The sequence below is a fragment of the Haliotis rubra genome, unplaced genomic scaffold (genome assembly GCF_003918875.1).
Source record: "Haliotis rubra isolate DU_JTF1 unplaced genomic scaffold, ASM391887v1 Scf86, whole genome shotgun sequence".
Lineage (NCBI taxonomy): Eukaryota > Metazoa > Mollusca > Gastropoda > Lepetellida > Haliotidae > Haliotis > Haliotis rubra.
Window position 1 is genome coordinate 1,488,350 of NW_025767590.1, and position 27,974 is coordinate 1,516,323.

The window sequence follows — 27,974 nt, forward strand, 5'->3', positions numbered from 1 at the left end:
TACAGAGCCAGGATGATCTTTCAGCCTTTAGAGTCTCAATGTACGGTATTTTTCTTTTCATCCTAAAGGAAATTGTACCTGTCCAATTGCTCTATATTGAGCTGAATCCGTCCAGATCTTTTAGCATTAGTATTTTTATATGTAACCAATCATCTGGAATATCTCAACATCACACGAATCCGTGTTTGAATATAGCTTTACATTTCTCAACCTTATTTTACACATGATCTCACAACAAATACATATTTTTACATATTATTTCGGTCCAGTGCAATTCAAGTGATTTATCTGAGCTCTACAATTAATCTTTTGAAGCCTCTGTTTGGTCAACAGAATATCTTGTAAGACATTACTTGATTTGGCGTCACTTGGCATGCTCCTTGGCTGTGATAAATACAGAGGCGTTATCTGCTCCATACCGCTGTGGGATTAACAGCCGCAGCTTGACATATCGTGTAACTGGACACATATATTCATCCACATTCCTTACTGGAACTTCTTATCAGGCCAAATGTTGTCATGTTTTTGAAAAGCCGGAATCCACACCACATCCATGACAACACACAAATAGGATTTTGTGACATGTTATGTAAAAGTTGTAATCTACATCATGACAATCTTTTGATCAATAAACAAAATACTTCCCTGCCATGATTTTAAATGTATACAGCACATGCCATGGAGAACAGCAGGAAGTCTTCAGCCGACTTCACACAGTTCCCAACAAATACAAGCACATGTAATATCAATCCGGAACAAGTCTGTTGAAGGGGATTTCAATTCTCTCCCTGCACAATTTGATACAAATTTGAAGCCAACGGACTTCAGCAATAACACAGTAGGGGAATCACAGCAATTAGAATAGACCCCCAGCAGCCTAGGGTTTCAATAAAAGGCAACCACATGAATGAGGTGGCTAGGCTCAATGTCCTTGATTGGACGTCATCATACCCTTATCGGTGTGAGTTGCTCACAATATTGATCACTAGATTGTCTGGTTCAGGTTGAATATTTTTACAAGTTGATGTAGAGCTGACATACTGCCAAGTTTGAGGGTAAACAAGCCCAAAGACACAAAGAATAACCTCAAGTAATTTGCCAACATGGATTTTAACCTTGGTGCAAAGCAAAATGAGCTAACACTTACATCAACTGGTTACCCCACAATTATATTATCATTAACAAAAACATGCTGAGGAGGTAACAATAATTACTGAATCTCCAACACTTGTTGTGCTGTGTTTTATAGATTTTACCCAAGGATGGTCCCTTTTCTATTAAGCATCCTAATGTCTCCATTAGTCAAAGTCCCCAACATGGATGTGTATACAACATTGTATGACCATGTTGTACAGTGTACATGTCCACATCTATATCCCCCACTGACTCTGTGTTATCTTCAATACTGCTTGACCCCATGACACTCATTTGTCTTAGCGTCCACTCTGGCAGGGTCTTCTGCCAGCTCACATGGGATAACGCCATTCTAAATATACCTCATGAAAGAAGCCCTTGAAGCATCCTTACATGATAAGTCCCCACCATATTGAGATGAGTAGAACCCTCACAGATACCTTGAGTGGTTTCAGCCTAAAAATACATAATGGTCAAGTGTGGATTGTGTTAAAACTGGACCACACACGACTCCGCTCTATGACCATTGGTCAATGATGCAATAAGGCTTAGCAAGCTTTTAGTAATAGGCTGGTGACATGGTCAGCCTGGTGGACCAACATGAGTGATGCAATGTCACCCTATAACCCACATATGCTGGTCTATGTAAGTTAGGAATCAGGTCCAATGGGGCACACTGAGGGCAGAGTGATATAACAGGGGGTAACACCTAGCCCTGTCTGTGTCAATATGACCAGCCAGACTACAAGTGTATTGTACACCAGCAAATCACTGAGGTACTGATCCTTGCTAGGGTTATAACGCTACTTATACCCCGGGTGTCTCAATATTCTGTTATGTGAGAAAGGCTAATTAGGGGTCAGTGTTATATTGGCAAGGGACATCACGGCCCTTAGTGAGATGGTCACTTTAGATACCTGTGTTGGCCATGATAAGGTTGCTCATTGTCATCCCACTATCATTAGACTTCAGTTTGTGTGGGAGGATGAAGCAGTTGCTCAGTGCTGCAGACAGTCTTTTCAACCATTTGGAAATTACATGTTATTACCAACATGGGTATTCATTTTAACTAGTCTTCTTAGGGTAATCAATATATATTTTTTATTTCCATGTGTCCTATCACATACTTATAAAACAATAATAGATATAACATATGCTATATTTGGGATTACACTTTCTCAGTAAAGTACACATTCTATTACTTTTGTTAGGTTGAGTGAGTGAGTGAGTATGGTTTTACGCCACTTTTAGCAATACTCCAGCAATATCACGGCGGGGGACACCACAAATGGGCTTCACACATTGTGCCCATGTTGGGAAGCGACCCGGGTCTTCAGCGTGACGAGCGAACGCTTTAACCACTAGGCTACCCCACCGCCCTGTTAGGTTGAGTGCCATCCGGGATTCAAACCCACATCTGGTCCGTAGCAAGCCATTTTTTTCATGTAAGCCCGATAGGTTGGAAAGCTTTATATTTAAATAGTATTGAGGGCTTGCCTAACCTTTTTAGCAACAATTATGTGTAAGCCCGGGTTTTTTTAACAACGGTAGGTACTCCCCTGCACATCCTCAGAGTCAGGCACCTAATTGCCTGTGCACAAAGTCAGCCGTTTAACCCATTCAGCCACAGTTTGAGTGCATACGTATTACAGAAAAGGGCTGGAAGATAAAACACTCTGGTTCAGGGACTGTGAGACAGTCTGATGCTGGGACACTGCAAGGACACAAGTGTATCTTCTACAATGGTGTATCTTAAGGCTATTTTACAGATAACAGTCCAATTGAGTCTCCCTAATTGCTTCTTACAGCTTTATCACCCTCCCCCTGGCTATACGTCTCATGTGTACTAACAATGTGTCTTCATTGTGAAGTCTTTCCAAAAGAATGGTGTATCTTTGTATGTTGTGCACGACAACTCACTGAAGTTTTCCGCACATTCATAGCTTCATTGATCATTCAATGAGCTTCTTACATACGTAAGTTAGAAATAACAGTTAATTATTCACAGACAATTCACATATCAGATATACTGTCAATTACTTATAAAAGCCTGTTTAAAAGACATATCAAATATAAGTGACAGAATCATAAGACATCTCTACCAACAGCAGAGTCTAAATTTTTAGACAAATTTCAAATTTGGAAACAGGATACATATTCTATATTCACTGAATGGCAGATTGGGGTCAACTTGAAAATATATGCATCTTTCAAAAGAATATAAATGAGGAAGCATCTGGTTCAAAATTTGAATATAACGCTTTCAGATTCAGGACCATCACGTTTGGTGATAAAAAGTCTCACGAGTGGAGGAGTCAAAAATCCTTTCCTGCCTGAGGTACAATACCTGTGTCTCCGACTCATGTTCTTATCTGTGACATCATCATCACATCTTTACCTGTCAGGGACAAAACACATCCCTCCAGGTGAAGGTGGGGCAAATACTTGACTACAGAGAGAATACATTACTGGGATAGAGGGACGATGGGGCCAGCTATAGATGTCGGAATAACTGGGATAGAGGGACGATGGGGCCAGCTGTAGATGTGGCAATAACTGGGATAGAGGGATGATGGGGCCAGCTATAGATGTGGGAATAACTGGGATAGAGGGACGATGGGGCCAGCTATAGATGTGGGAATAACTAGGATAGAGGGACGATTGGGCCAGCTATAGATGTCGGAATAACTATCAACAGTAATCCATGTGTAACTCAGAATCAAGATCTTTCATGGATATAACTATATGGATTTAAACATATTTAAGCATGAACGTCATTATATATATCCATATATTGCTTTCACTTATTTCTCAAAGACTTTTGTGTCAAGGCTTTAAGAATACACTTGTCTAAAATTACAGTACTTCTGACCTAGGAAAATATTCAAATATTTTCATTTCAGAGACATTGTGTTACTCATGATCAAGATGTATCAAGACGTTTAATCATGAATAAAAGCAAGAATAAAATCTATATAATATTTAAAAGAAATCACTGCTAATTATGACTGTAGATTTGACTGAGTAAGTATGGTTTTACGCCACTTTTAGCGATATTTCATCAATATCACAGGGGAGATAAACACAAGTTGGCTTCACACTGTCCATTTGGAGAGAATTGAACCCAGATTTTCAGTGTGATGAGCAAATGCTTTAACCACCAGGCTACCCCACTCTGATCAGAGACTTGAAAACTAATGTCCATAATAAAGCTGACTAACTGTCAAAATATAAACCACATGTTCTTGTGGAGAGGGACAAGCACAGGTCCTGAACATGGTCCATCATGCAGTGTTGGGGATAAGGCCAGAGTTTCATATTACCTGATTTTGATATTATCTGTACATTTTGCCTAGGAGCATAAAAATCATGCTGTTTATAGAGGATATACATATCGAAAACATTTGCATGAAACACAATCAGCCTGATTCTCCTGAACACGACCCCCTCCTCCACACCCATAAATCATCTCAGTGATCAGTCACATTTAAACCAATCATCTGTCCTACGCTAACAAAGCAAAATGGATTCCAAACATGGTAAACATTATGCGACAAGTGTTTTCCTGCTTCGCCTCTGACACTGACAGATCGCTATCGATTTCTGCATCGGTTTCACACAGGTGATCATTAACATTATTTGTCTTAACGATTTTCTACTCTGCCCATGCTGACGAAACATCAAATATTCTGATGATTAACACTGTTGAGTGTGTTATTCCAGATCACTGTTGCACATTTTGATTGCAAACATAGCAAGAAGGTTCTATAAAGCACTAAATATGCATGATTACTAAATATGCTGAGGGACAGTGGGTAGCCCACTGGTTAAGGGGTGTTCCCTGGTCATGCCTAAGGCTTGGGTTAGATCCTCACATGAGAACATTGTGTGGAGTGGTTGTACCTCCCACATAGGGAATATTGCCAAAACCAACATAAATATATTTCTGCATTTATCTCAATAAGGAAATAGAAGAACAAAGATAAACAACCCAGTTTTGTTCAAATCTGCCTTCCAAGGGACATGAATCATTGATGATATTTATTATTATCTTTATTAAATATGTATTGCCATGTGAAGTCAATATTAACTTTAATCTGTTATCAGCTCACAGAGGCGACGATTTGAAGAAAACATTGCTTCTTCAAGCCTCATTCCAAATCAAACAAAGACAAGAATATGTCAAGACCAATCTTCAACTAAAAATTATAACCAACTTCAAAACAAAATTTAAATGATGCCTCCAAACACAACCATTTGAGTCATCTTTATCAAACACATCTAACCACTGTGCATACACCTTGCCAGCAATCACTTCACTCCTTACACATACTTCAAATGGTATATTTATCTTTGAAGTCAACTCGCATGTCTAGATTAAAAAACTTCAAGACCCACCAGCCTACAACAGCGATCCCTGTTTACTCAATACTGATATGTGACATGACAGAATATATGAGATGTCAGACAGACCCTTGACAGACCACACTCAAACGGACCATCAACAGGGCAGTATCTGAGATAACACAGCTTCTAATTACAGCTGTTTCCACCATGCTAGCATGTATCTCTTTCAAGACATTATTTTGGTCTTTTCTATATCTGTTGGGCTGATAATGAAACTGTCAATTATAAGTATTGATTTGTAAATATGCAAGTTAAAGGAAGTCATCAAGTGACACCTACAGGCTAGAAGATCTGAAGTACCATGTGACCTAGGTATGTCACCATGTAATTTCACTTTTGTATAAGACACTAGTTAGGTAATTACCTTTTTATTCATGGTTAGAAAAACAAAGATAAAGGACAGACTATTTTTATCAGCTTATACATAATATATTTTTCTCATACTTTTTATCTTTTCTGATTTAATTTTAACCATTTGTGGGGATAAGGCAGTTCTTGGAATTGGCATTTGATGACTGACTTTAAAGAATTACAAATGTACATGAGAGAGTGAGTGAGTGAGTGAGTGAGTGAGTGAGTGAGTGAGTGAGTGAGTGAGTGAGTGAGTGAGTGAGTGAGTGAGTGAGTGAGAATATTGCTGTATGCTAGTCTGGACCAATCAAACCAGTGACTGATGGTTTGCCAAGTCATAGAGTCCAATTTTTTGGTCTTGTCCATCTCTTCACAAGTCTGTGACATATACTTACTGATATACACTTTCTGGGGTAATCAGTAAGAAGGGACTTAATCATATGCTTTTGGGGCACACTGTTTCACAATAATATTCTTTTTGTGATATTAAACAAAAGTCATGTTTAAACTTTTTCCTCTCTGCATATGAAATTAGACAATGCTTTGAATATATTCTGTCATATAACAAAATTATACAGTGTTTGATATACAAGAAGTGCATCTATGAGTCATGGCCATTAACACTTAGCACATACATGACTGCATATCTGACTTGACGGCACTTACAAATATATTTAGACTATCCCATAGTTTATGAAATCTTATTTTACAACTTATTAATTTCACTTATTTTTTTCTGTTGCTGACTTAACAGAATTCATGTTGAAAGCAGCTGACAGGATTTGCCTATTTTTACACCTGGACAGGTTTCATCAAGGTAAATGTAGATATTCCCAGTCATAGTACAGGACGACAGCATTAACATGTTAATCCAAGGTTTGGTATACAACTTGTGAAGCTTTGAATCATACCTTTCAATTTCACAGAACTGCCTAACGAGGAAGGTATGTTTCCACTTTTACTTTGGATTTTAGTAAATCTAAACTGATTCTCTTATCACCCTGGGGAAAGGGACCCTCCTGTGTTGACACGGCCCCTTGTATCAGGCCCAGCCTAGCCCTAGTGTGAGTCACAGCTAGCCCTTGACCCCAGGTATCCAGATCTACCTGACCAGGTGGTCACTTACCTGTAATCAACATTGGTAACACTCAATGCTTTCTAAGTGGGGGTTACCTTGTTTCTTAGTGGGGGTAAGCTGTAAGTCTTATAAATTCATTTATTTTATTAAAGTGATCCTATAGAAAAGCAATTTAAGTCAATTATCATTGGTTAGTTGTCAGAATTGGAAAAGGAAATATTTTATATTGTAAAGAAAAGCAAATATTGTAGCCTTTTTTGTCAATATTGACTGATTTACACAAGGCTCAACAACTAAACATTTATTAGCAACGAAAATGTATAAAAGTTTCACATTGTCCTAATTTTATTTTCAGTCCTGCAACCTTATTCAAGGAAGCAAATAGTCAACGAATGAGTCACGCTTCAAAAATAGCTTACAACTTCGGGGATCATGTTTATCTCGAAGACTTAACAGGTATATATTTTCATACACTGAAACAAACATGTCACCATTCCCTGAGCCTGAATTTGAAAATGTCAGAAGAATTTATTCCAGAGACAGTAATTCTTTGGATGGTAGCCTGGACTGTTTGTAAGAGCTTGACCGAGTAAATCACAACAACGTATGGCAGCTCAAGATCGATCAATTTATCTTCATACCTGCCGAAGAAGGCTAAATAAGCCCAAGGGGGATAAAAAACAAATTCCACACAGGGTCATATATCAAGATTTGGTTAATAGGGTACATGAAGGCCAAATCTAAATCAACTCTCCCTACCCTTGTGTCAATATGAACATGTCTTTTCTTCGATGAATCACTACAATGTGTTGAAAGGGTGTCATTTTGACCAGTTATATTTCTACATTTCTTTCTTTACTCAAGATTGTCTGAATTCTTTGACATACGTTGAGCAAATATGATGTCGGCTATGATATCTAAGTTCGGACCAACAAGTGCAAGGCTTTTGGACTACAGGTGGTCAGGAAAATGGAGCTATGTATTATGTACTATTTGTCTAACAACTATCTCCAACCTGTTATAAAAGAAGGTGCTGTTACTTTCTCAGCTAGGTAAATATTCTCCCAGAATGTCCACATATATGGCAAGGTCATCTAGTGAATCGGAATATTTGAACCAAAATGGTTTACAAAGGAGGCTAAGAAATATACCAGTTTCATATGTTCACAAATCAGTGGGAAGAAATTATGGCATTTCTTTTGAAAATTGTGCATATTATTAATGTGATTTAAGAATATGTCTTCAATACATTGAAAATTGAAATCATTTTGTAATCTCCCTTAAGAAATTATTTTACAGTCTCAAATGTTTCTGAATTTGAATATCAGCAAGCTGTAAATAATTTGATTAGAACCATTTAATAAAATGTTGTCTTTGATTGGAATTTTGAAGGTGGACCCAAAATAGAAGCTTGATGTGAATAAAGGAGAGGAAGCACTGAAATATTGTACATACAATAAAGACGTTATCCATAAACTGTTCATGTCTTAATAAAATACACACTCTCTACTGCCCCCTGGACAAGCTATGAACCTCAAAATTAATGAAAACTAAGATGGTTTCCCGACAACCACGTTTGATACTTCAATAGCTGTAACGTATGGTTCGTGGGTGGGAGGTTTTAGGAACGTGACAATGTTGAAGTACGGCACATCTAGGACAAAATAAATACAAATTAATAAACCGACAGAGTTCATGATTTTCTAAAAAGGCTTATCATTTTCGAATAGAGCTGTGAAAATGGAGGAATGTTTGTGAAAGCCTGGAAAGTAACACCTGGATTGTGTAGGCGGCGGCTAATGAACTGAGTGTGTGACCAGGTGGAAATATGGGCTTGTTGTGGATCGATATATCTAGGTAGGGGGGAGGTTATTTACTGTCACCAGGTGTCGGAGGAGGCATGATTTCCACAAAACACCTTCTTGTAGATACCGCACATGTCGGAGTGGAAGCCAATGATGGACAGGGGACAGTATGTGGTTCACAGCAGATGTATTTGTTGATGGGGGACATCATAACTCAGGATACTGTAATAGCTTAATCAATCAAATTTCTCAAATTTTTATCCTTAAAATTAAATAAATGCTGAAATTTCACTTTAATTTGATTCAGAGATTAGATAACCCCCATTTCCAGAAAACTTTAATTAAACGAATCTGAAAAGATTCTTCTCTTTGCTAAATATATTGATTATATTTCCATGATGAATATTTTAGAAGAAGTTCATAATAAAAGATAAATAATTGTTAAGGAAATAATTCTTTGACTTGATTTGTGCTTTTCTCTTTATTTCACCATATTGACAGTAAATGAAATCGAAATGTCAAAAAACATCAGAAATCAACCAGAAATAAAACACTGAATGATACTATCATTTCATTTGTCAGATTTGTAAACCATTGAATGGACAGGATGATTGTGGTAGTCTTTGTCTACAACTCTCAAATCCTGAACTTCAGTGAGTCCTCCAGTCACCAGGAAATGCAAAGCGTAATGACTGCCTTAACTAACTCGATCACAGACTTACTTGAATGGAATGACTACCACTTATTATATATTATATTATTTCATCAATTACACATGTTGTGTTTACATAGCTTAATTCATCACCTCTCAGCAGTGAATACAGCTTCATTAAAGATTCATCAGTTTAACATCATTTATATATTACAAGACCTCACTGAAAAATATTATACCTTAACATTAAAAGAATATCCTTAGTGCATCAATAAGGGGTCTTATTGTAAGGTAATAAACAAATCAATTACAATATGACATGAAATAATAAAAGACGAGCACAAACTAATTAAGGATACAATATTACGTCCACCTGACTACAGCGTATGTCAGTTTAGATACGTGTCGTATCCAGTCCATACCACTCTATATCACATAACTCAGATCGCAGGCGTGTTACCTGCCATTTAGAAAATCGTAGAAACCAGTCTCAACGTAATCCTGAAATATTTCACACAAGCCCGATAATCTAAAAGATATTTTTATTTCCCTCACTTCAAATTGGACAAAGAGTACTTGAAAAGTGGAGATACTCAATTTCGAAGTCAAATATCTGCGTAGCTGCAATATCTCGTCCCAACGTACTCGGCCGTCTCCAGTGCTGTGTAGGCAACCAGTGATGTAATGTGGACAGTGAAGGTTACTTTGTTGCGAGTGTGTACAATAAGTTATGATAGCGTGTTATGGCTACGTCTCTCTGAGTTGGCATCCTGACACTGTTACAAGCATGTTAAGTGGATTGCGTTTACAGTGTTTGTAGCAGACAATCTGAATTAGTTTTGCTGGTTTGTGTCGCTGTTACCAGATCTAGAAATACATAGAGGTTACTAAACGACCTTCCGTGTAATACCATTTTTATTAAATGAGTAAATGATTTGGTATCAAACGAGCGAAAGCGAGTTTGATACTAAATCTTTCACGAGTTTAATAAAGATGGTATGTCACGGAAGCGAGTTTAGTATTCTGTTTATTACTCTCCAACATAAATTGATAGAAACTGCCTACAGTGTGATGACTCTCAGCTTTCCGTGAGCCAAGCAAGGTCTAATACCATTGTGACAGAGGTATTAGCATTGTGAAGTCATAAGTGTAAACCACTATGACGTGATATGTCTAGCGGTATTACACTAGTGTAATATTGACGTAAAAATATTACACTGCAGTATCTTCCACGGGAGAGTAATAAAACTGGTTCTCCATACATCTCATCAAAATGTCATACTACTCAAATTTAATAGGGATGATTCTCCAATCAGAATGGAGTTAAGGGGCACATATTTTAGCCATATCATCAGTATGTATGAAAACTATAATGACCAGATGTGAGGGGTACCTGAATAACAAAAAATAATTCCATTTAGAATCCTATCCAAATTACAAAGCAATTTAATTTATTGAACAATTCACATATTATTCAATACTTCATTTTAATATTTTCAAATATTTCATGATGTTTAATTATTTTTCAAGATGTTTGAGGATTTTTCATGTTTCATGATGCTTCATATTTCCTGATTGTTTCATGATGTCCACATGTATGGCTTTCCATGAAGCTCCATATCAATCCTATACCCAAAATGTCAATCCATCATTTTTTAATGGCTTTAACTATAAGTAGGTTATAATAACTAATATCAACCTTGAGTGATCTACTCCACGCTAACACTCAACTGCCTAAACACCTTCAAGTTATTTCTGTCTCAATATTTACAACACACCTTTCACCAAACCCAGATTTAAAGAGATATATGATCAAACTAGGTATGTAATCCATTGTTTGGATCAGCTGTTGTTTAATTGTCAGTGTGTACGTGCGGAAGTGCAGACTTGTGGTGGGACTGGGCCATGCTGTGAGATAGGGACAAGATTCTCTCTGTAGATACACAGACTTCGACATGACCTCACTCTGCCACTTAGACCTCGAATATCGCTTCAATCTCAAGCACATGGTATTAATGTCCACAAATGGCTTAAGTCATCACATAACTTTCTCTAATCGTGTTTCTGTGTCAAGAAATATTAAGATGATTCTGTAACCAACTTGTTAAAGGCTTATTTTCAAAAACCTTTTACATGCAACAATTAACGCCATTAATGGCTAAGAAAATCGCAATATGCTGCCTATAAATAAATTAAGAAATTAGTTTGGTTTGTCCATGAAAATTAAAATGACTTTAATATTTTTATGACTTGTATGTACAGCCAAAAAGACATTTGCAAATGTAACACTTAAAAAATATTTCTTATCACCAGGTACCATAATTAAATATTAAGACTATACAAGTTAGGTACATCTTGAACAACGTTTCTGATTAACTGTGAAAACTTTGACATTTATATTATTACTTTTGTTGATTATTTAACGCCACACTCAACAATGTTCCAGCCGTGTAGACAGTTCTGTGATTGATATCGTGAGCACCGATCCATGCCATAAGGTTACGATGACTTGACATCAACCACGGCAGCGAGACTGACCACAAGCTCCATTCTGTTGCCTCTTACAACCAGAGCAGGTTGCTGGGGACCAGTTCTCACCCAGAACCCTGACTTGACCCATGACTTACATGTACAACCATGTATACATTTTAAATTAAATTTGAAACCAGAGCACTTCTTAAAAAAATGGAAACTGTGCATTGATAACATGACCCGACTGTACCATTCAGTATCAACTTATCTAGTATATACCAGTCCAATAATCAGACCACTTCCTCAGTCAGACATTCAACATGGCACCTAACGCATGGTCTCTGAAAATATATATTTCAAACAGAAAAAGGAACTACAGTGAAACCTGTCTAAACCGGCACCCCATGGGACCGAAATAAAATGCCGGTTTAGACAGGGTGCCGGTTTAGACAGTCACGATCATTTTCCAATATGGCTGCCATTTACACTCGTCAGTCTCTTTATCTGTATAATACAGAGTGCCGAGAAGAGTGTATTGGATTAAGGGACCTTGATTGGACTGCTCATACCCATGCCGGCTTAAAGCGTTTGATTCACCGCGCAATCACTACTTCCTGATTATCTAGCGTGCCAAGAGGATTAATTTGTGTATTGGATTATGGGTCCTTGATTGGACTACTCATACCCATGCCGGTTTAGACAGTGTTAATGACAGTTAATATTGCTTGTTGGGACCGGAAAGTCGTGCCGGAATACGGAATAGACAGGTGCCGGATTAGACAATGTTTTAATGATCATGATATCGTTGTAAAATGGCAGGACCAAACTTTTATGCCGGTTTGACAGTGTGCCGGATTAGACAGGTGCCAGCATTGGCAGGTTTCACTGTACATTTAAACTGAAAATGGGACCAATGAGACAGATTCATAAACCTGTAGAAAATCAAGACTTCCTTCATTTAAGTTTACAGGGCGGTGGGGTAGCCTAGTGGTTAAAGCATTCGCTCATCAAGTCAAAGACCTGGGTTCTATTCCTCTCATGGGTACAATGTGTGAAGCCAATTTCTGGTGTCCCCCACCATGATATCGCTGGAATATTGCTAAAAGCAGTGTAAAACTCACCTCACTCACTCATTAAAGGCTACAATATTACAGTAACATAATCTGGTTCAGGGTCCTGGGACTACATGGGACTACACCCATGTTGATTTATGAAATCAAATCAAGACAGTATTGAAATAGCTGTGACTTTATAGATGGAGGTGACCCAAATCAGCGACCAGGTTTCCTCTCAGAGTTTTAAGAGAACTATAACATTTAATATACTGGGCCCAGGTACATAAAACCACTGGAGGGGCGGAAACCATTCCTCATATTCATAGTGTCACTCAGCTGCTTCAGTAATGACACGTATGTCCCACGAAGCACAATTTATTACAGAACGTGTACCAGAAACTGCCCTGAGTTATGTAAATATGCTACTTTTAACAGCCATCTAATGGACTATTTGCACAGGGGGATAATTAAATGTGTCTAAAAGTGTGTCACTTCAATAAATCACTACACTTAAGTCTCAATTTAGGATTTATTCATCTTAAATTTGGTAGTGTTACACAATATGGGTTCATTGCATACAGAGATCTATTTTGGGAGAGTCTGTTCTAAAGGAAGAACTACTTTGATTTTCAGGGATATTTGGCTTTCTAAAAAGATTTTAATACTTGTTAATATGTTTTGAACAATTAGATATTTAAATTTCGTATTAAAAACAATTCAGTCATCCTTACAGGACGGTCCCACAGGTCAACTAACATCAGGTATAGGACACACATGTACACAGTATTTTTGTTCTAGCATTGCTCCATGGCTGTACTGAAGGCTAAGCCCATGGATGTATGGAAATTCCATCCTTTAAAGAGGCAAGTCTATATATGCAGACAGTAAGGACACCAGTCTGTTATAGGAATGTTCATATTTTTTTAGAATTATCAAGTTAACTATTAATTATAACCTTAGAGACATGTGCCAGCCTATTTTTGTTCCTATACTGCAAAGTACATGAAAATTGTTTCCAATAAAATGGGCCTGACTATATCAGATTGTAAATTATTATACTAGAAAAAATCTGTTACCCTTAAATTCTAAATTTGTTCCCCCTAACATTAGTTGAAGGTGATGTTGATGATTCTGACCACGTAGCAGGAGATGTGACATAGCGTATTCTGAAACTTTTAGAGCCATGGAGTAAATTTATGATACTGATCGAAGTGCCCCCATGTCATATATCATTTTCACACCTTATGACTAAGGCATATTTTTTTTTCATTCTGATAAATCCATCATGTTGTGAAGTTTAGGGATTGTAAAAGACATGTAGACTGGGCTATACAACCAGCAAACCATTGCACAGCTCAGATGTGCTAGTGTTTAGTTCAGATGTGCTAGTGTTTAGTTCAGAGGTGCTAGTGTTTAGTTCAAATGTGCTAGTGATTAGTTCAGATGTGCTTGTGTTTAGTTCAGATATGCTAGTGTTTAGTTCAGATGTGCTAGTGTTTAGTTCAGATGTGCTAGTGTTTAGTTCAGATGTGCTAGTGTTTAGTTCAGATGTGCTTGTGTTTAGTTCAGATATGCTAGTGTTTAGTTCAGATGTGCTAGTGTTTAGTTCAGATGTGCTAGTGTTTAGTTCAGATGTGCTAGTGTTTAGTTCAGATGTGCTAGTGTTTAGTTCAGATGTGCTAGTGTTTAGTTCAGATGTGCTAGTGTTCAGTTCATATTATATTTGGGCTGTTGAATATGGTTTATCTGTTCCAGGCGGTCACTGTTTCGTCAGGATGTTAGTTTAGATTGGTTGGTAGAACAGGTTAGCCTTACAGATTATCACCAGGATGAAAACCCATATACTATGCTGAGTAAACCAACACTTTAACCATTGGGCCACATTGATCTAGTCACTTAAAAAGATCTTACGCCAGTCAGTCTCTTATTCATTAGTTTTTACTCCACTATTACTTTTAACCAAAGAGGGGAGGGAGGGGTACACCAGAACCAGGCTTCACACACTGTGCTGATGTGGGCATCAAACCCAGATATTTGGTGTGCTGAGCTAAATACTTCAACCACTCAGCTACTACATATCTCCATAAAGTAAGATATATTTAACTGGAATGAGGAAAGTTGCATAAAAATGTATCATCAAGCACAACCTGATTATTAAGCTGAACAATTTAACTCACCCAAAGAAATATATTGAACATTTTCAGTTTTTGTTTTTTTCATTGGTCTAAAGAACAGCTGAAGTTGTACGTGTTCAGTCAAGGAATAGTTCCATGACATTTTAATCATTAAATTCATGCTTAATGGTTTGAATGTATTAATTAATCAGCTCACATGCAAACCCTAGTCTAACACACAGATGATGATATCCAGATCTTTTACATGAACATGTTCAGGACTTGCTAGACACACAAACATTTGACAGATGGGGTACATGGCCACAATGGACTTATCAGGATGGGGACGTTGTGTATACTGACCACCAGGCCAGCATACTGTGACTGAACTGCCATGATACTGCCCAACGTGTTGATCTTGATCGAGGCAAGGCAGCTGAACACTGCACAAACACAGCCTCTGTCTCAAATATGCTGATACAGCATGTTCTTGGATAATTGGGAGACAGTTACCATGGAGATAGTTTCAGATTTTCATTAAAAAAATCGTCTCAAGTAACAGACAACTGCTGGTGTGACAAATTCCAAGCAGGCCAAACATGTAGACATGTTGATCCTCAGTGAGTTCACAAAGCTGTAACACCACACCATCAAAATACAAAAATGTGGCCCCTGGTTTCTAATTAACATTTAGCCAAAGACCATGAATGAGTGAGTGAGTGAGTGAGTGAGCGAGGGAGTTGTTGAGGAAGTGATTGAGTGGGTGATTGAGTGAGTGAGTGAGTGAGTGAGTGAGTGAGTGAGTGAGTGAGTGAGTGAGTGAGTTTTGGATGAGTGAGAGTGTCTTAAGCCCAAGGCAAACTATGTCACAAAAATTCTTTTTGGCATGTTTACAGAAAGATCCTATTTTTTTAGAACATATATATGTTGTATAACAATACTATGCAATATTATTATGCATAACATACATTTTATGCATAATTACCTATAATTTCTGTGAACAGATTTAATATATTTACTCAGAGATGCAGCTATTTGATGTTAAGGTTTGGGTTTTATACATTTCTCAATTCTTTCTTGATTCCTGAACACACACGAACCTCATGCAAAAGAGTGAGTCACTGAGTTAAGTTTAATGTCAGTTTGAACAGCAGTCCATTCATCTCAGCGTGTCAGCTTAATGATGGAGGACAGCCTAAGTGAAGCAGGTGTCACATGTGTACCACTTTCTGAAACCCACAAGCATGTATATGGTGCAGACCAACCTAGAAACATGACCTGGATCCAAACTCAGGATCACAGGATCCTGCATACTCACTTCATGCAGTGATTGAACCCCGAGACAAATCAGCCTCTCTTGTTCCAAGGAAGGAAAAAACACAACCTTTAGAGGTCATCTCATTGCCTTACAATGCCTGTAATGTTTGACAATCTGGTCACCAACCCAGACACACATTCTAGGAACTTACAAAACTATTATCGTAGACCAACAAATGAAACAGTGTCCCCACTTGAGACTTCATCACCTAGACTGAACCACAACAGAGGGCTACCAATAGGGGACATTGTAGCCCCAACAGCTTGAAGAGCTTTGCTATCATGTCACAGCCATGGAACAAAGATGCCGAACGAACCCCTGCCCTCCTCAATAGCTGTGGGAGGGAGGACAATAGCCAGGTACTCCTGTCAACATTCTATATCTCTCTCTCAATCCCCTAATCCCTAACCTTGGACCCCAGGTCTCAGATCCCCTGTGGAATACTCTCAGCAGGAAGGCCTGGCCAGTCAACATGATACCCTTGTCTAGATATGGACAAAATCTCAAGTTTGATAAATTTCAAATTAATTTTCTCCTTTGATGTTTCAAAACATTTCTTACATACTTTGTTGAAAACTGAGTTCTAAAAAGATTGAAGTTTATAAATTTTCCATATGATATATTTGTGTCCTTCGATGTTTCAAACTAAGTAAGTTAATAAATGTTTCCATATGATACTCTAGTGTCCTTCTAGGGCAATTAACTATTCTAATGAAGTATATACTTTTATAGTCATCTACCTCAGTTAATAGTAATATGTATGTTAAATATTGCTTTAGTACATGGTTACACCGATCTAATGCATAATTGGTTCTAATTACTTTGGTGCATGATATATCAACTTCAATAAATGGTTGTATGGATGAATTATATACTACCTAAAAGACATTAAAGAACACTAAATTTGTTAAGATGACATTACCATGACAGATTAAGTAAAGTCTTATGAGGTTGTTGTTTAACTCTCTTTGAGTAGGGGCGGGTAAGGTAGCCTAGTGGTTAAAGCGTTCGCGCGTCAAGAGTGAAGCTTTAATTTTACATACCTCCAACAGATAAATTTCCAAATTATCAGCATTACATTTCATCTTGTCGTCTCTTTTTGGCGAAAATGTATTTCATCGACAAAAATATATACTTTAGTCTATATATCAAAATTTTAATGCATTTTCTTCACATTTCATAGAATTTCTAGTGCAATCGTTTTGGCGTAGCTTGAGGCTAAAATTTGTAGCGACTACGATAAAATCATACAGGTTGGCATCTCTGCAAGTTTAAATAAAATAAAATTCCGCAAAAGACATAAATGAGACATTAGGAGTTAATCAACTTTGAAGTATAAACCTGGGATTTAGCTTCATCCAGTACAGTCAATATTTGTGACTGTCCTACTCTATAAAAGATTAAGACGTAAATCTCACCAAGGGAGCCACAAATCCACATGAAATCAGCGGTCAATGAAAATGGTCAAGAGACAAACAAAAGTTACCGGGATTAGGATGAGACCATGATGAACCTCTGCCCATCTGATGGACAAAAGGGATCATGACACCAACCTGTGTCCAGTTGAACAATCACAATGACTTCATCAAACAGACTTGGTCGTGATGGGCTACCTTCAAAGTCTCCTGAACATACAGGGAGGAGGACAATAGCACTGGCCAGGAAGTGCCTCTGGACACACCTCGTTGTGGACGGAGGACTAGGTGGTGGGTGGACAATGTCCACTTTCTGTTCCTCAGCATAATCAGGGGTTATTATGGTGAAGTGTTCTAGAGGTGCAGCCCCTGGGTACGTCTGATCCATTACTGGCAATCTTCAGACGTACAAATTGCTAGGGAGGTGCTCAAGGGGACATCATTGCCATACTACTTACGACTCAAGAATGAGTGAGTGGAAGCTGTTTCACACCACAGACGGGATATTCCAGCTAGATCATGACAGCATGTAAATATCTGAACACTATTCCACAAAATCATAGATCTTAATTTTGAAACTACATTAACTTGTGACAGTCCCAGCACTAAGGAAGTCCTTACTCTGATACTTTAACGATGGCTTGCTACAGTCACAACACAAATACAGATTCATGTAAGGAGTATCTGTTCCACACCTACAAAAGGTTGAAAGTATGTGATACTGATTATCTGAAGAAAATACCATTAAGCATCCAAGAAGACCACACTATAATTCCTGTCAGTAGAAAATATGTCAAATATTGTGATAACATTGGAAACAGGTTTTCAACAACAGACTGACATAATTATCCAGATCAGACAACCTTTTGAGACAAAATCAAATCTACCCATAATATTATCTGATGCCAGAAAAGAACTGTCAACATTATCAATGTAAACCCCAAAAAGAGTATTTTACCCTCTCCAAACCTGTTCCTCATTGATATATTGTGGCTGTTTCAGCATGTCTTCTGGTAAATATAACACAAGCTGTTACTCAAACTTTTTAAACTCGTACTTCAGGCCATCAATCAAACATTTTAGAACTTTCAGCATATATTAATCCTTCAATAACAACAGGATACAACACCATCTGCTATAACCAGTGGTATCTCAGCTAAACACTGTCATTCCTTTAACGCATGATAGTAACTTGCTCCAGCCAGGACATTATCGTTCATATCACCCAGCGCTGTGTGCACGTTTTAGACAACCAGCACTCAATGCCAATAAGAAACAATGTTACAAATCCAAATCTTTTCAACTATGCACATCAAAGCAGCAACAAGTTCGATAAACGGTCATCACTGACTCTATTCTTCTTTAATTTGTGCCAAAGAGTTTTGGCCAAAGTCCATCAAAGGCGGAGATAATCCCAAGACAATACGACCGAAAACGTCACAGCTCACCTGAACGCTCATGTCCTGAAGTATGACATCTCAACAAGCACATCCCTGATGAATGTCGCACTCGTGGATGAAGAGACAACCACACATTAAATCAACCCTTCGATCAATGCCAGACAATTTTCTACTGCAGCCTTAAAAGATGGCTTCCACGTCAGACACCTGATACTCTGGTCCCGGAGAGTGAAATTGATGACAAAATCGCCCTCCGAAACTGTGTCATTAGGTTGATGAGAAAAAGAGTGGCGTCTGCATCAGTTTCAGAATTTAAATGAAAAGCTCTTTTGTCCCCTATTTATAGTTAATGTAAGCCATTCAATAAAGCCGCTCTGTCTACACCCGCTCTTCCGCATGCAATATCACTTCATTAATCAAATGTTATTAAATGTAATTTAGAAGCAGATGGCACTGCCTTCATCTTTGTTTGACTTCAATATGTCCCTGTTGAAAAAACATACAGCTCTAATAATCTGATGTTGTCTGATAAAACCTTCACAAATATGAAACAGACCTAAAAATATTAACTATTATCAGGGGAACAAAATGACATGAGACTAAGATATTTAGCACTTGAAATAGGGTCAGAAGGATAAAGAAAATATTAAAATGATTGATGTAGCTATCAACATTCATATACATGCTAAATTTATCTTACATCATTATTCATACTGGAACAAATTTAAAGATTTCTGAAAAGAATCTAATTCTATATGAACAATATCACATATATACTGAGCCCCCCCCAAAAGCCCCCCAAATTAGGGTCATGAATATGTTTTGATTTTTTTTGTAGTGATGACAGAGAATACAGTTTCATATGTCATATTACTAAAATGTTCATGATCCTTAAATTTTCTTGTTTGGTATATAATATGCACATTTTATGTCATTCCTAACATTTTAGGCAAATGAAGTTTAGGCATATGGGATCAAGAAATATTTCATATTCATCCAGGATTTCCATCCAAATTTCAGCAAGTCATCTGTAAAATGCAGTTAAAAGTAGTATCCATCGAACCCTGACTTTAAGTACCTCTGGAATCTACTGAATCCCAAGTAACCAAGGCAAACAATGTCACATTAAAATTCAATATGGATCATCTTTATAGTCAGTTGCTGAGACTTTCGGAATCTGAAATTCATATTCCTTTCAAGAAATCTTTTGAAGTTTTCGGCAAGTGTGGACGAGCAAAAACTGTTTGCTTTGATTGAGGCACAAGCGAGCTGCATATTTATAAAGATTTCAGCCCTGAGTTACGTGCTGTGCTTGGCTCCTTGCTATGAGGACTGCAAAGAATGATTGTAAAGCTACAAAAACTGTCCCAGCAGAGGGTCACATTCCCCACGGCCACGGAAGAAAAGTTTGTTTAAAGTAAAAAGTTGTGGCGTACCTGCAATGTCCATTTCCCTCCATCTTCGCTGCCACACAACAGTGACAGCGACTTGATATAAAAACATACATCAGCCATGGTAAAGAGTCATGCCACTAACGAGTCAACGTCCAGGTAAGCTCAGGTAAAACACAGGTACAACTCTCAACACGTTCCAAGTGTGTAAACTGTCGTCCAGCGCACAGGGTCAAATCATGTCCTATAATCTTTCATGGTCCAGCTTTACGAGTGTGTAGGAGCACTTTCTTTGCCTGTCGTGTCCATGATATTGAGCTATGACTGCTGGTTCATCCACGGACATACCACACTCGAGCTCTCTACTTCATTGATACTCCCTACCTGAGAGTGGGCCAGTCCATTGTCACATGGGGTTGACAGGTACACTTCACTAACCTCAGCTGGCAAGGAATGAACTCAACTGTGACCATTTCATTCAGTAAATATGCCATAGAAGATAAATATTTTTTTAGGTCGCTATTTAGAATGTGCACTCAGTTCATTTGTACCTCCATATTTTGCTGTGTACAATCTCAAGGTCGAACACTTATCAAAAGAAATCTTGTTCACTATTACAGTGAAAGACTTCCAAAGTAGCTCTACAGCTTGATCAGAATCTCGTTAACATGAAACTGTTAATCAAACACTGTATTACAAACATATATACTGGCTCTTATTCTTACACTGACAAACAGATAACAATTTGTATAATCACAAGGAAAAATTCAGTTTAATGCTTGTGAATTCTTTCATGTGTTACTATTAATCCACCATTTGCATATAAAACTATTGAATATTTTACCCGCAATTAAGATTAATTAATCATATTAATAATATTTATAAAGACAAAATAAAACTCCTGCAGTATTTTAATTAAAGGGAAACACCCATGCCTTATTTCCACTGTGTCTTTTGTCATTGTTGGATATCCAATTTTTCTATTAATTATTGAGTGAGTGAGTCATACAAAACACACTGTATGAATGAACCCTGAGTGAATCAATGCCAGTACAAGGCAGATAGTAGGGTTCTCCATAACTTTAATTACTGTGCAGTCCATAGACGACTTGGTATTTGGGCATATCTCGCCATGTTCTAGGATCTGGCCTGGCCACAGGCAACATAGACTTTATCACCGAAAAAATGAAATATCTTTGAGATGATTGTAATAGCTCCGTTTAAACTATGATGTTAATCACCAGTATGGATTAAGGATTATTTATGTTATTTAGGGCTGGCTCTATTTTGATTTACCGTGTATGTGTTTTCTTGTGAATGACGAGTGGGGGAATGTAGAGTGAGTGAGTGAGCAAGTGAGTGGTTCAGCGAGTGGGTGAGCGTGTGTTTGAGTGAGTGAGTGAGTGAGTGAGTGGGTGAGCGTGTGTTTGAGTGAGTGAGTGAGAATGTTTTACATAGTATTTCAGTTCAATCATGACATGTCAGCTCTTCTGTTGCTACTGGCCGGGAGGTGGAAGGAAAAATCATTTTGATAAACATTTTTGTTCTCCAAAGATTTATATGAATATAATGCCATGTTTACATCAGTGCTGCAGTGTAATCCAGTATCCGCGCTGTTTGTGGTTAGCACACATAACGGTGGAAATATATTTACCTAATTTCATGTTCATTTTTCCACTTGTTAAACATACCTTTAAAAAAACTGGACTAATTATTCTGTTCTGTTCCAAAATCTAGTTCTTTCACTTTTACAGCCATTTCAACATAAAACAGACATAATAAACCCATTTTAAAATAACAAGTTATTATGTTTTACTTTAAAAAATCACCTAAACCTTCTAAACACTACATGACCTATTGAACATTTACTCTTTGAATATGGGGGCGGTGGGGTAGTCTAGTGGTTAAAGTGTTGGCTCGTCACGCCGAAGACCCGGGTTCGAATCCCCACATGGGTACAATGTGTGAAGCCCATTTCTGGTGTCCCCCGCCGTGATGTTGCTGGAATATTGCTAAAAGCGGCGTAAAACCAAACTCAGTCAGTCAGTCAGTACTCTTTGAATATTAAATGTCCTAAAAATGAGACAGTGCCTTTCAAATAAGACAGTTCATACAGGCTGTCTCCATGCCTCAGTTCTACTCAATCGGTGAAACAACCTGAGGCATTATTGCATCAGGAATACACCATATTTCATGAAGCTGCCATAATAGGTGGCAGCTTGGCAGGGATGCAGATTAATTCGGAAACATAATCAGGCTCGACCACTTCTCATACCACGGAGTATATTCCTGGTGTAGATCGGATTACGTGTAACGCATGCAGGGTTATGTCAGAGTGGTCTGACCAGGTGTCATGGCCTCCCTGGCCCTGGATGACAGGGCTGAGACAGATACTCATCTCTTATTCTGATCGCCATCACGCTCACATTCATCTTCTATAAGATTACTGGCAGGATTATCTCCTACCTATTGACCATATCATCGTGATAAGAATTTAATAACAAGGCTCATAATTAGCTCCACAGACTGTGAACAACTAACACTGATTGTTGTATGTCAGAGCCTGTCGGAAAATCATGTGGACCTTTTAAGTACATACCTCAGCTTTGATAAATGTCTATAATAGTTCTTTGGACAAATTGGTCTTTTAACATCACTTTCATGAGTGAGTGGTTGAATGGTTGAGTGGTTGAGTGAGTGGTTGAGTGAGTGGTTGAGTGGTTGAGTGGTTGAGTGAGTGAGTGAGTGGTTGAGTGGTTGAGTGAGTGAGTGAGTGAGTGAGTGAGTGAGTGAGGTTGAGTGAGTGAGTGAGTGAGTGAGTGAGTGAGTGAGTGAGTGAGTGAGTGAGTGAGTGAGTGAGTGAGTGAGTGAGTGAGTGAGTGAGATACATCCTTCAGTTTGAATACAAAGTTTACTAATTCCCTTAATAGGATGGGGCAGTGGAATAGCCTTGTGGTTAATGCATTTCCTCATCATCCCAAAGGAATGGGTTCAATTCCTCCACATGGGCACAAAATGTAAAGGCCATTTCTGGTGTCTCCCGCCATGATGGAATATTGCTAAAAGAGACACAAAACCTGACTCATTCTCTTACTTTATAGGGTTGGGAGTTCAAATTTTCTATAACCTGTCTCTGCCCTGGTATCAAAAGCTTGGTCTGATCAGCCATTGTTTTACTAGAGATCAGGCAAAAGCCATTCAGATCCACATGTGAAACGATCTAATCCCACATACACTGAAGGTGACTGAAGCTTCACCCCCAGTCAAAGATAAAACATCAGAAGTAATGCATGAACAGGCTGAAAGAAATACCAACATAAAGGACATGTCGTGTAACCATGACAACATAAAGGACATGTCGTGTAACCATGACAACATAAAGGACTTGTCGTGTAACCATGACAACATAAAGGACATGTCGTGTAACCATGAAGGTGTATTGTGATAATCGTCAAACAGTATATCTCATGTCTAACCATGGGTCTGGGTAGTCTACAGGGTATGCTTCTCAGTAAACACCCTAGCTGTATGTGAAAAAAGTATTAAAAACCCACAGATCTACGTTTTTTCTTAACATTTGTTATAAAAAATTAAAAGTAGGACTTTTCTTCCAGAGGCCTTTTTTTCCTAGGCAAATTTAGTACTTTTTTGACCAGTACTTTTTTTCAAGGACTTTTTTCCAAACACCACCCATCCCAGTCCTATTAGTAAGCTCCACTAAAATCACTACTGCACATTTACCAAAAGCAATGACTGGCTGCTCCCCATAGTGGGGGGCAGGGTGGGATAGCCTAGCGGTCAGCCTAGCTTGTCATGCCAAAGACCTGGGTTTGATTGCCCACATGGGCACAATGTGTGAAGCCCATTTCTGGTGTCCCCTGCCATGATATTGCTGGAATATTGCTAAAAGCGGCGCAAACCTAAACTCACCCACTCACTCACTCACCCATACTGGGGTTATGGTGGATACAATGTGTTTCCATGGTGACAGCTGTCAACAACATGCATCAATGCTCATACTATCAGCTGTTGATTTCCCAGACACAATGGTCTGCATTCTGCCATATCTGGAATATTGCTGAGTAGACTTAAAACCGCCCTTAATGATCCAGGGCCCCGATTTTCGAAGCTCTCTTAGTGCTAAGATAGTTGTAAGTGCCATACATTAACATTAACTTACGACTATCTTAGCGCTAAGAGAGCTTCGAAAATCGAGGCCCAGTATTGTAAGTGTGATTTGAAACTTACCAGATCAATGTATCCCCACACCGTTGAGTAAAAGACCACCAAAAGAGAATTTACAACACCCAAGCTCATTAATTAACACTACAGTATACATCAAACAAATCCCCCATCTATAGCATGATGTAAACTGTACCTTTTATTGAACTCTTAATCTGGTTAACAAGCAACAAGGAATTACATGACAGTCAAAGAAGATTAAGTTTTCAGTGCGAACTGCACAGGGGGTGAAGGGACTGATGTATAGAAATAAACTCCTTACACTTAGTGTCATTGTTATGCCATTCAACATTTGTTGACAAATATTGACTCAACATTAAACCCTCAATGTTGAGGGTTTACAAAGCCTTGGCTGGGTCTGACCACTTGAGGCTGGATGAGGAACTGAGACGGGTTCTTTGTGAGGGTAGTTTCACACACAAGCACCAACTGATAGCATACCCTCAGGAAAGAGGGTTTGGGTGGCAAGGTAGTGCAGTCATATTGATGCAGGGTGGGTACATGGCTGTACACCTGGAAAACTTAACAATATCACAGGTAACTGGGTGTAGGGGTATTTTGTTGTAGAGGGGTACAGAATGAGACCAGATACTTTTTTACATTGGGTGTATTGCAATAAAGTGCTTTGAACGGATATAGGAGGGTTGAAGGATAAGATTATTTGATGAGGGATGTATAGTGTTACTGGGTTATTTGTGTTTCAGCAAGCATTAGGGGAATACTTCCATGGCAAATGGATGATGTCAAATGGGTGTTCTATAGATCATGGGTATGTAATGGATGTTGCTAAAGGGGTGTTCTCTGTGATGCATAGTCTTTGGGGTATTTGTACAGGCCTACCAAAGAAAACTTTGACACTGTGCAGAAAAACGCAGAAAAGCCCACATTAATCGTGGAAATAGCAACATAAACATAATACCTTGCTACTGAAACAGTAAAAACGGCAACTTTAAATCGCTAAAACTGCATAAAAAGACGAAGAGCCTGCAACTTCGATTTTGCGCATGCGCACACAGGCCCACGTGTCTTTGTGAGGATTCATGATTAACAAAATATTGTTTTGAGATGACCCCCTCAAAATGCTCACAACAATGCTTTTGGTGCACCCCACCGACTGCTTTGCCAATCGCTATGCTACCATCGCATGCAATCGATTAAAACTTAATCAACGCTGCTAAATCTGCACATTCTTTATAAAATTTTCAAAAGAAAGCATCATTTGTAAATGGACAATCCAGTGATCAACAGCATGAGCATCGATCTATGCAATTGGGATTTTTACGATGTCATGTGTCAGTGAACCTGACATAATGCCTGGGAAAGCTTTTCTGAAACAGTAAAATTGGTGATCGTGCAACTTCTAAATCACTAAACCTGCATAAAATCCTACATACAAAAGAGCCTGCAACTTCGATTTTTCGCTGTGCTAGACACAGGCCCTCATGTCTTTCATAGGATTCATGATTAAAAAATATTGTTTTGAATGAAATGACCCCCAACTCAAAATGCTTCACAGTACAATACATCATGACAAGGCGGACACTTTGTCATGGGTTTTCTGACTGCTTTGCCAATCGCTACGCTTGATTTCGCATGCAATCGATTAAAACTTAATCAACGCTGCTAAATCTGCACATTCTTCATAAATTCTCGGGAATGGACAATCCAGTGATCAACAGCATAAGCATCGATCTATGCAATTGGGATACGATGACATGTGTCAGTGAACCTGACCACCCAATGCCGTTAGTCACCTCTTACGACAAGATTGGTTACTGAAGATCAATTCTAACCCAGATCTCCATGGGTCTTGATTTATGTAGCCTTTGGTTACTGAGCCAACTGTGCCTCCATTTTTGTTTCATTTAACAAAACCAGAAATATTTACTTTAACAAAGAGCCTGTGTACTGGGCCGCTCTGACATAGACTATCATAACAGTAATTAAAAACTAACAGCACACCATGAACAATTGCTGTTATTTATGTACCCCTGAGTCACATTGTATATAATCAATGTCTAAGTATGGCGTCATGAATTGTTATTAGCTGCAGGAAGTATGTATGTTATGCGACTTTATAGGACAGGGTTGGAGGATGCTATCTGTATCTTTTATTCTGCCAAATCATATTGTTTCTTTTCAAAGGTGACACTATACCAAGACAGTCTGTTGTAAAGAACATATACCACTTAAAACAGTAAAGGATCGCCCAATTCTTTCACATTACTGTAGTTAATGTCATGCAATGTTATGTCTGGTATACTTTCTTTTAAGCAGTTCATATTTCTTGCAGACGGTAGGGTAGCCTAGTGGTTAAAGCATTCGTTGGTCACGCCAAAGACCCGGGTTCGATTCCCCACATGGGTACAATGTGTGAAGCCCATTTCTGGTGTCCCCCGCCATGATATAGCTGGAATATTGCTAAAAGCGGCGTAAAACCATACTCACTCACTCATATTTCTTGCACATCCTGTTGACATATCACTAAAATGTATTTAAAAGGAGTGGATAAAATATATCTACCACAAAACTGACCAGCATACCAGGAATAAATCCACGTAGCGAGTCTCTTTCAACAGGTGCTTGTTATTGTAGTACAAACATGCACTTAATCAGAGTGTCCCAAGTTCCACTGAATCGTTTATTTGTTGTTTAATGTCACATTCAGAAACATTCCAGCTATATGGCGGCAGTCTGTAAATAATTGAGTCTGGGCCAGACAATCCAGTGATCAACATCATGAGCATCGGTTTGTGCATTTGGGATACAATATCATAGGTCAACCAAGTCAACAAGCCTGACCAACCGATCATGTATGGATAGCTGAAGATCAGTTCTAACCCAAATCTTCACAAGTAAGTTCCATTAAAACACCCTTGACATTTAAGTGATTATTCTCCCTTTGTTGTCCTGACATACTGAACTCAACTGGGACACGTCATTGGCTACGAACAGTGAGAGTCAGTGAACATGTTTTTGCGACCATAATATATATCCTTTAAGAGAGATCTTGTCTTTCATGACTGAGCGAGTGAATGAGTGTGGTTTTACACTGCTTCCAGCAATATCACAGAAGGGGACACCAGAATGTGCTTCACACACTGTACCCATATCAGAGTATGAACCTGGGCCTAGATTTT

General features: G+C 38.4%; 1 protein-coding gene and 1 long non-coding RNA gene across 8 annotated transcripts in view; one reads left to right on the top strand and one right to left on the bottom strand.

Annotated features, from left to right (window-relative positions):
- The window catches only part of LOC124262932 (rho GTPase-activating protein 7-like), a 234,708-nt gene that overhangs the window by 92,630 nt on the left and 114,104 nt on the right, over nucleotides 1-27,974 (bottom strand). The window contains exon 1 of one of the 7 annotated variants that reach the window (XM_046697540.1): nucleotides 20,638-20,954. The exons of the other annotated variants lie outside the window; for them this stretch is intronic. Within the exon in view, the coding sequence (XP_046553496.1) occupies nucleotides 20,638-20,715 (78 nt within the window). The 5' untranslated portion in view covers nucleotides 20,716-20,954. Of the gene's footprint in view, nucleotides 1-20,637; nucleotides 20,955-27,974 lie in introns of those variants that run through there. 7 annotated transcript variants of the gene reach the window in all.
- Nucleotides 6,725-8,443, top strand: LOC124262933. Its single transcript, XR_006894729.1, has 3 exons — nucleotides 6,725-6,836; nucleotides 7,326-7,426; nucleotides 8,363-8,443. It is a non-coding gene; the product is annotated as an uncharacterized LOC124262933 (long non-coding RNA).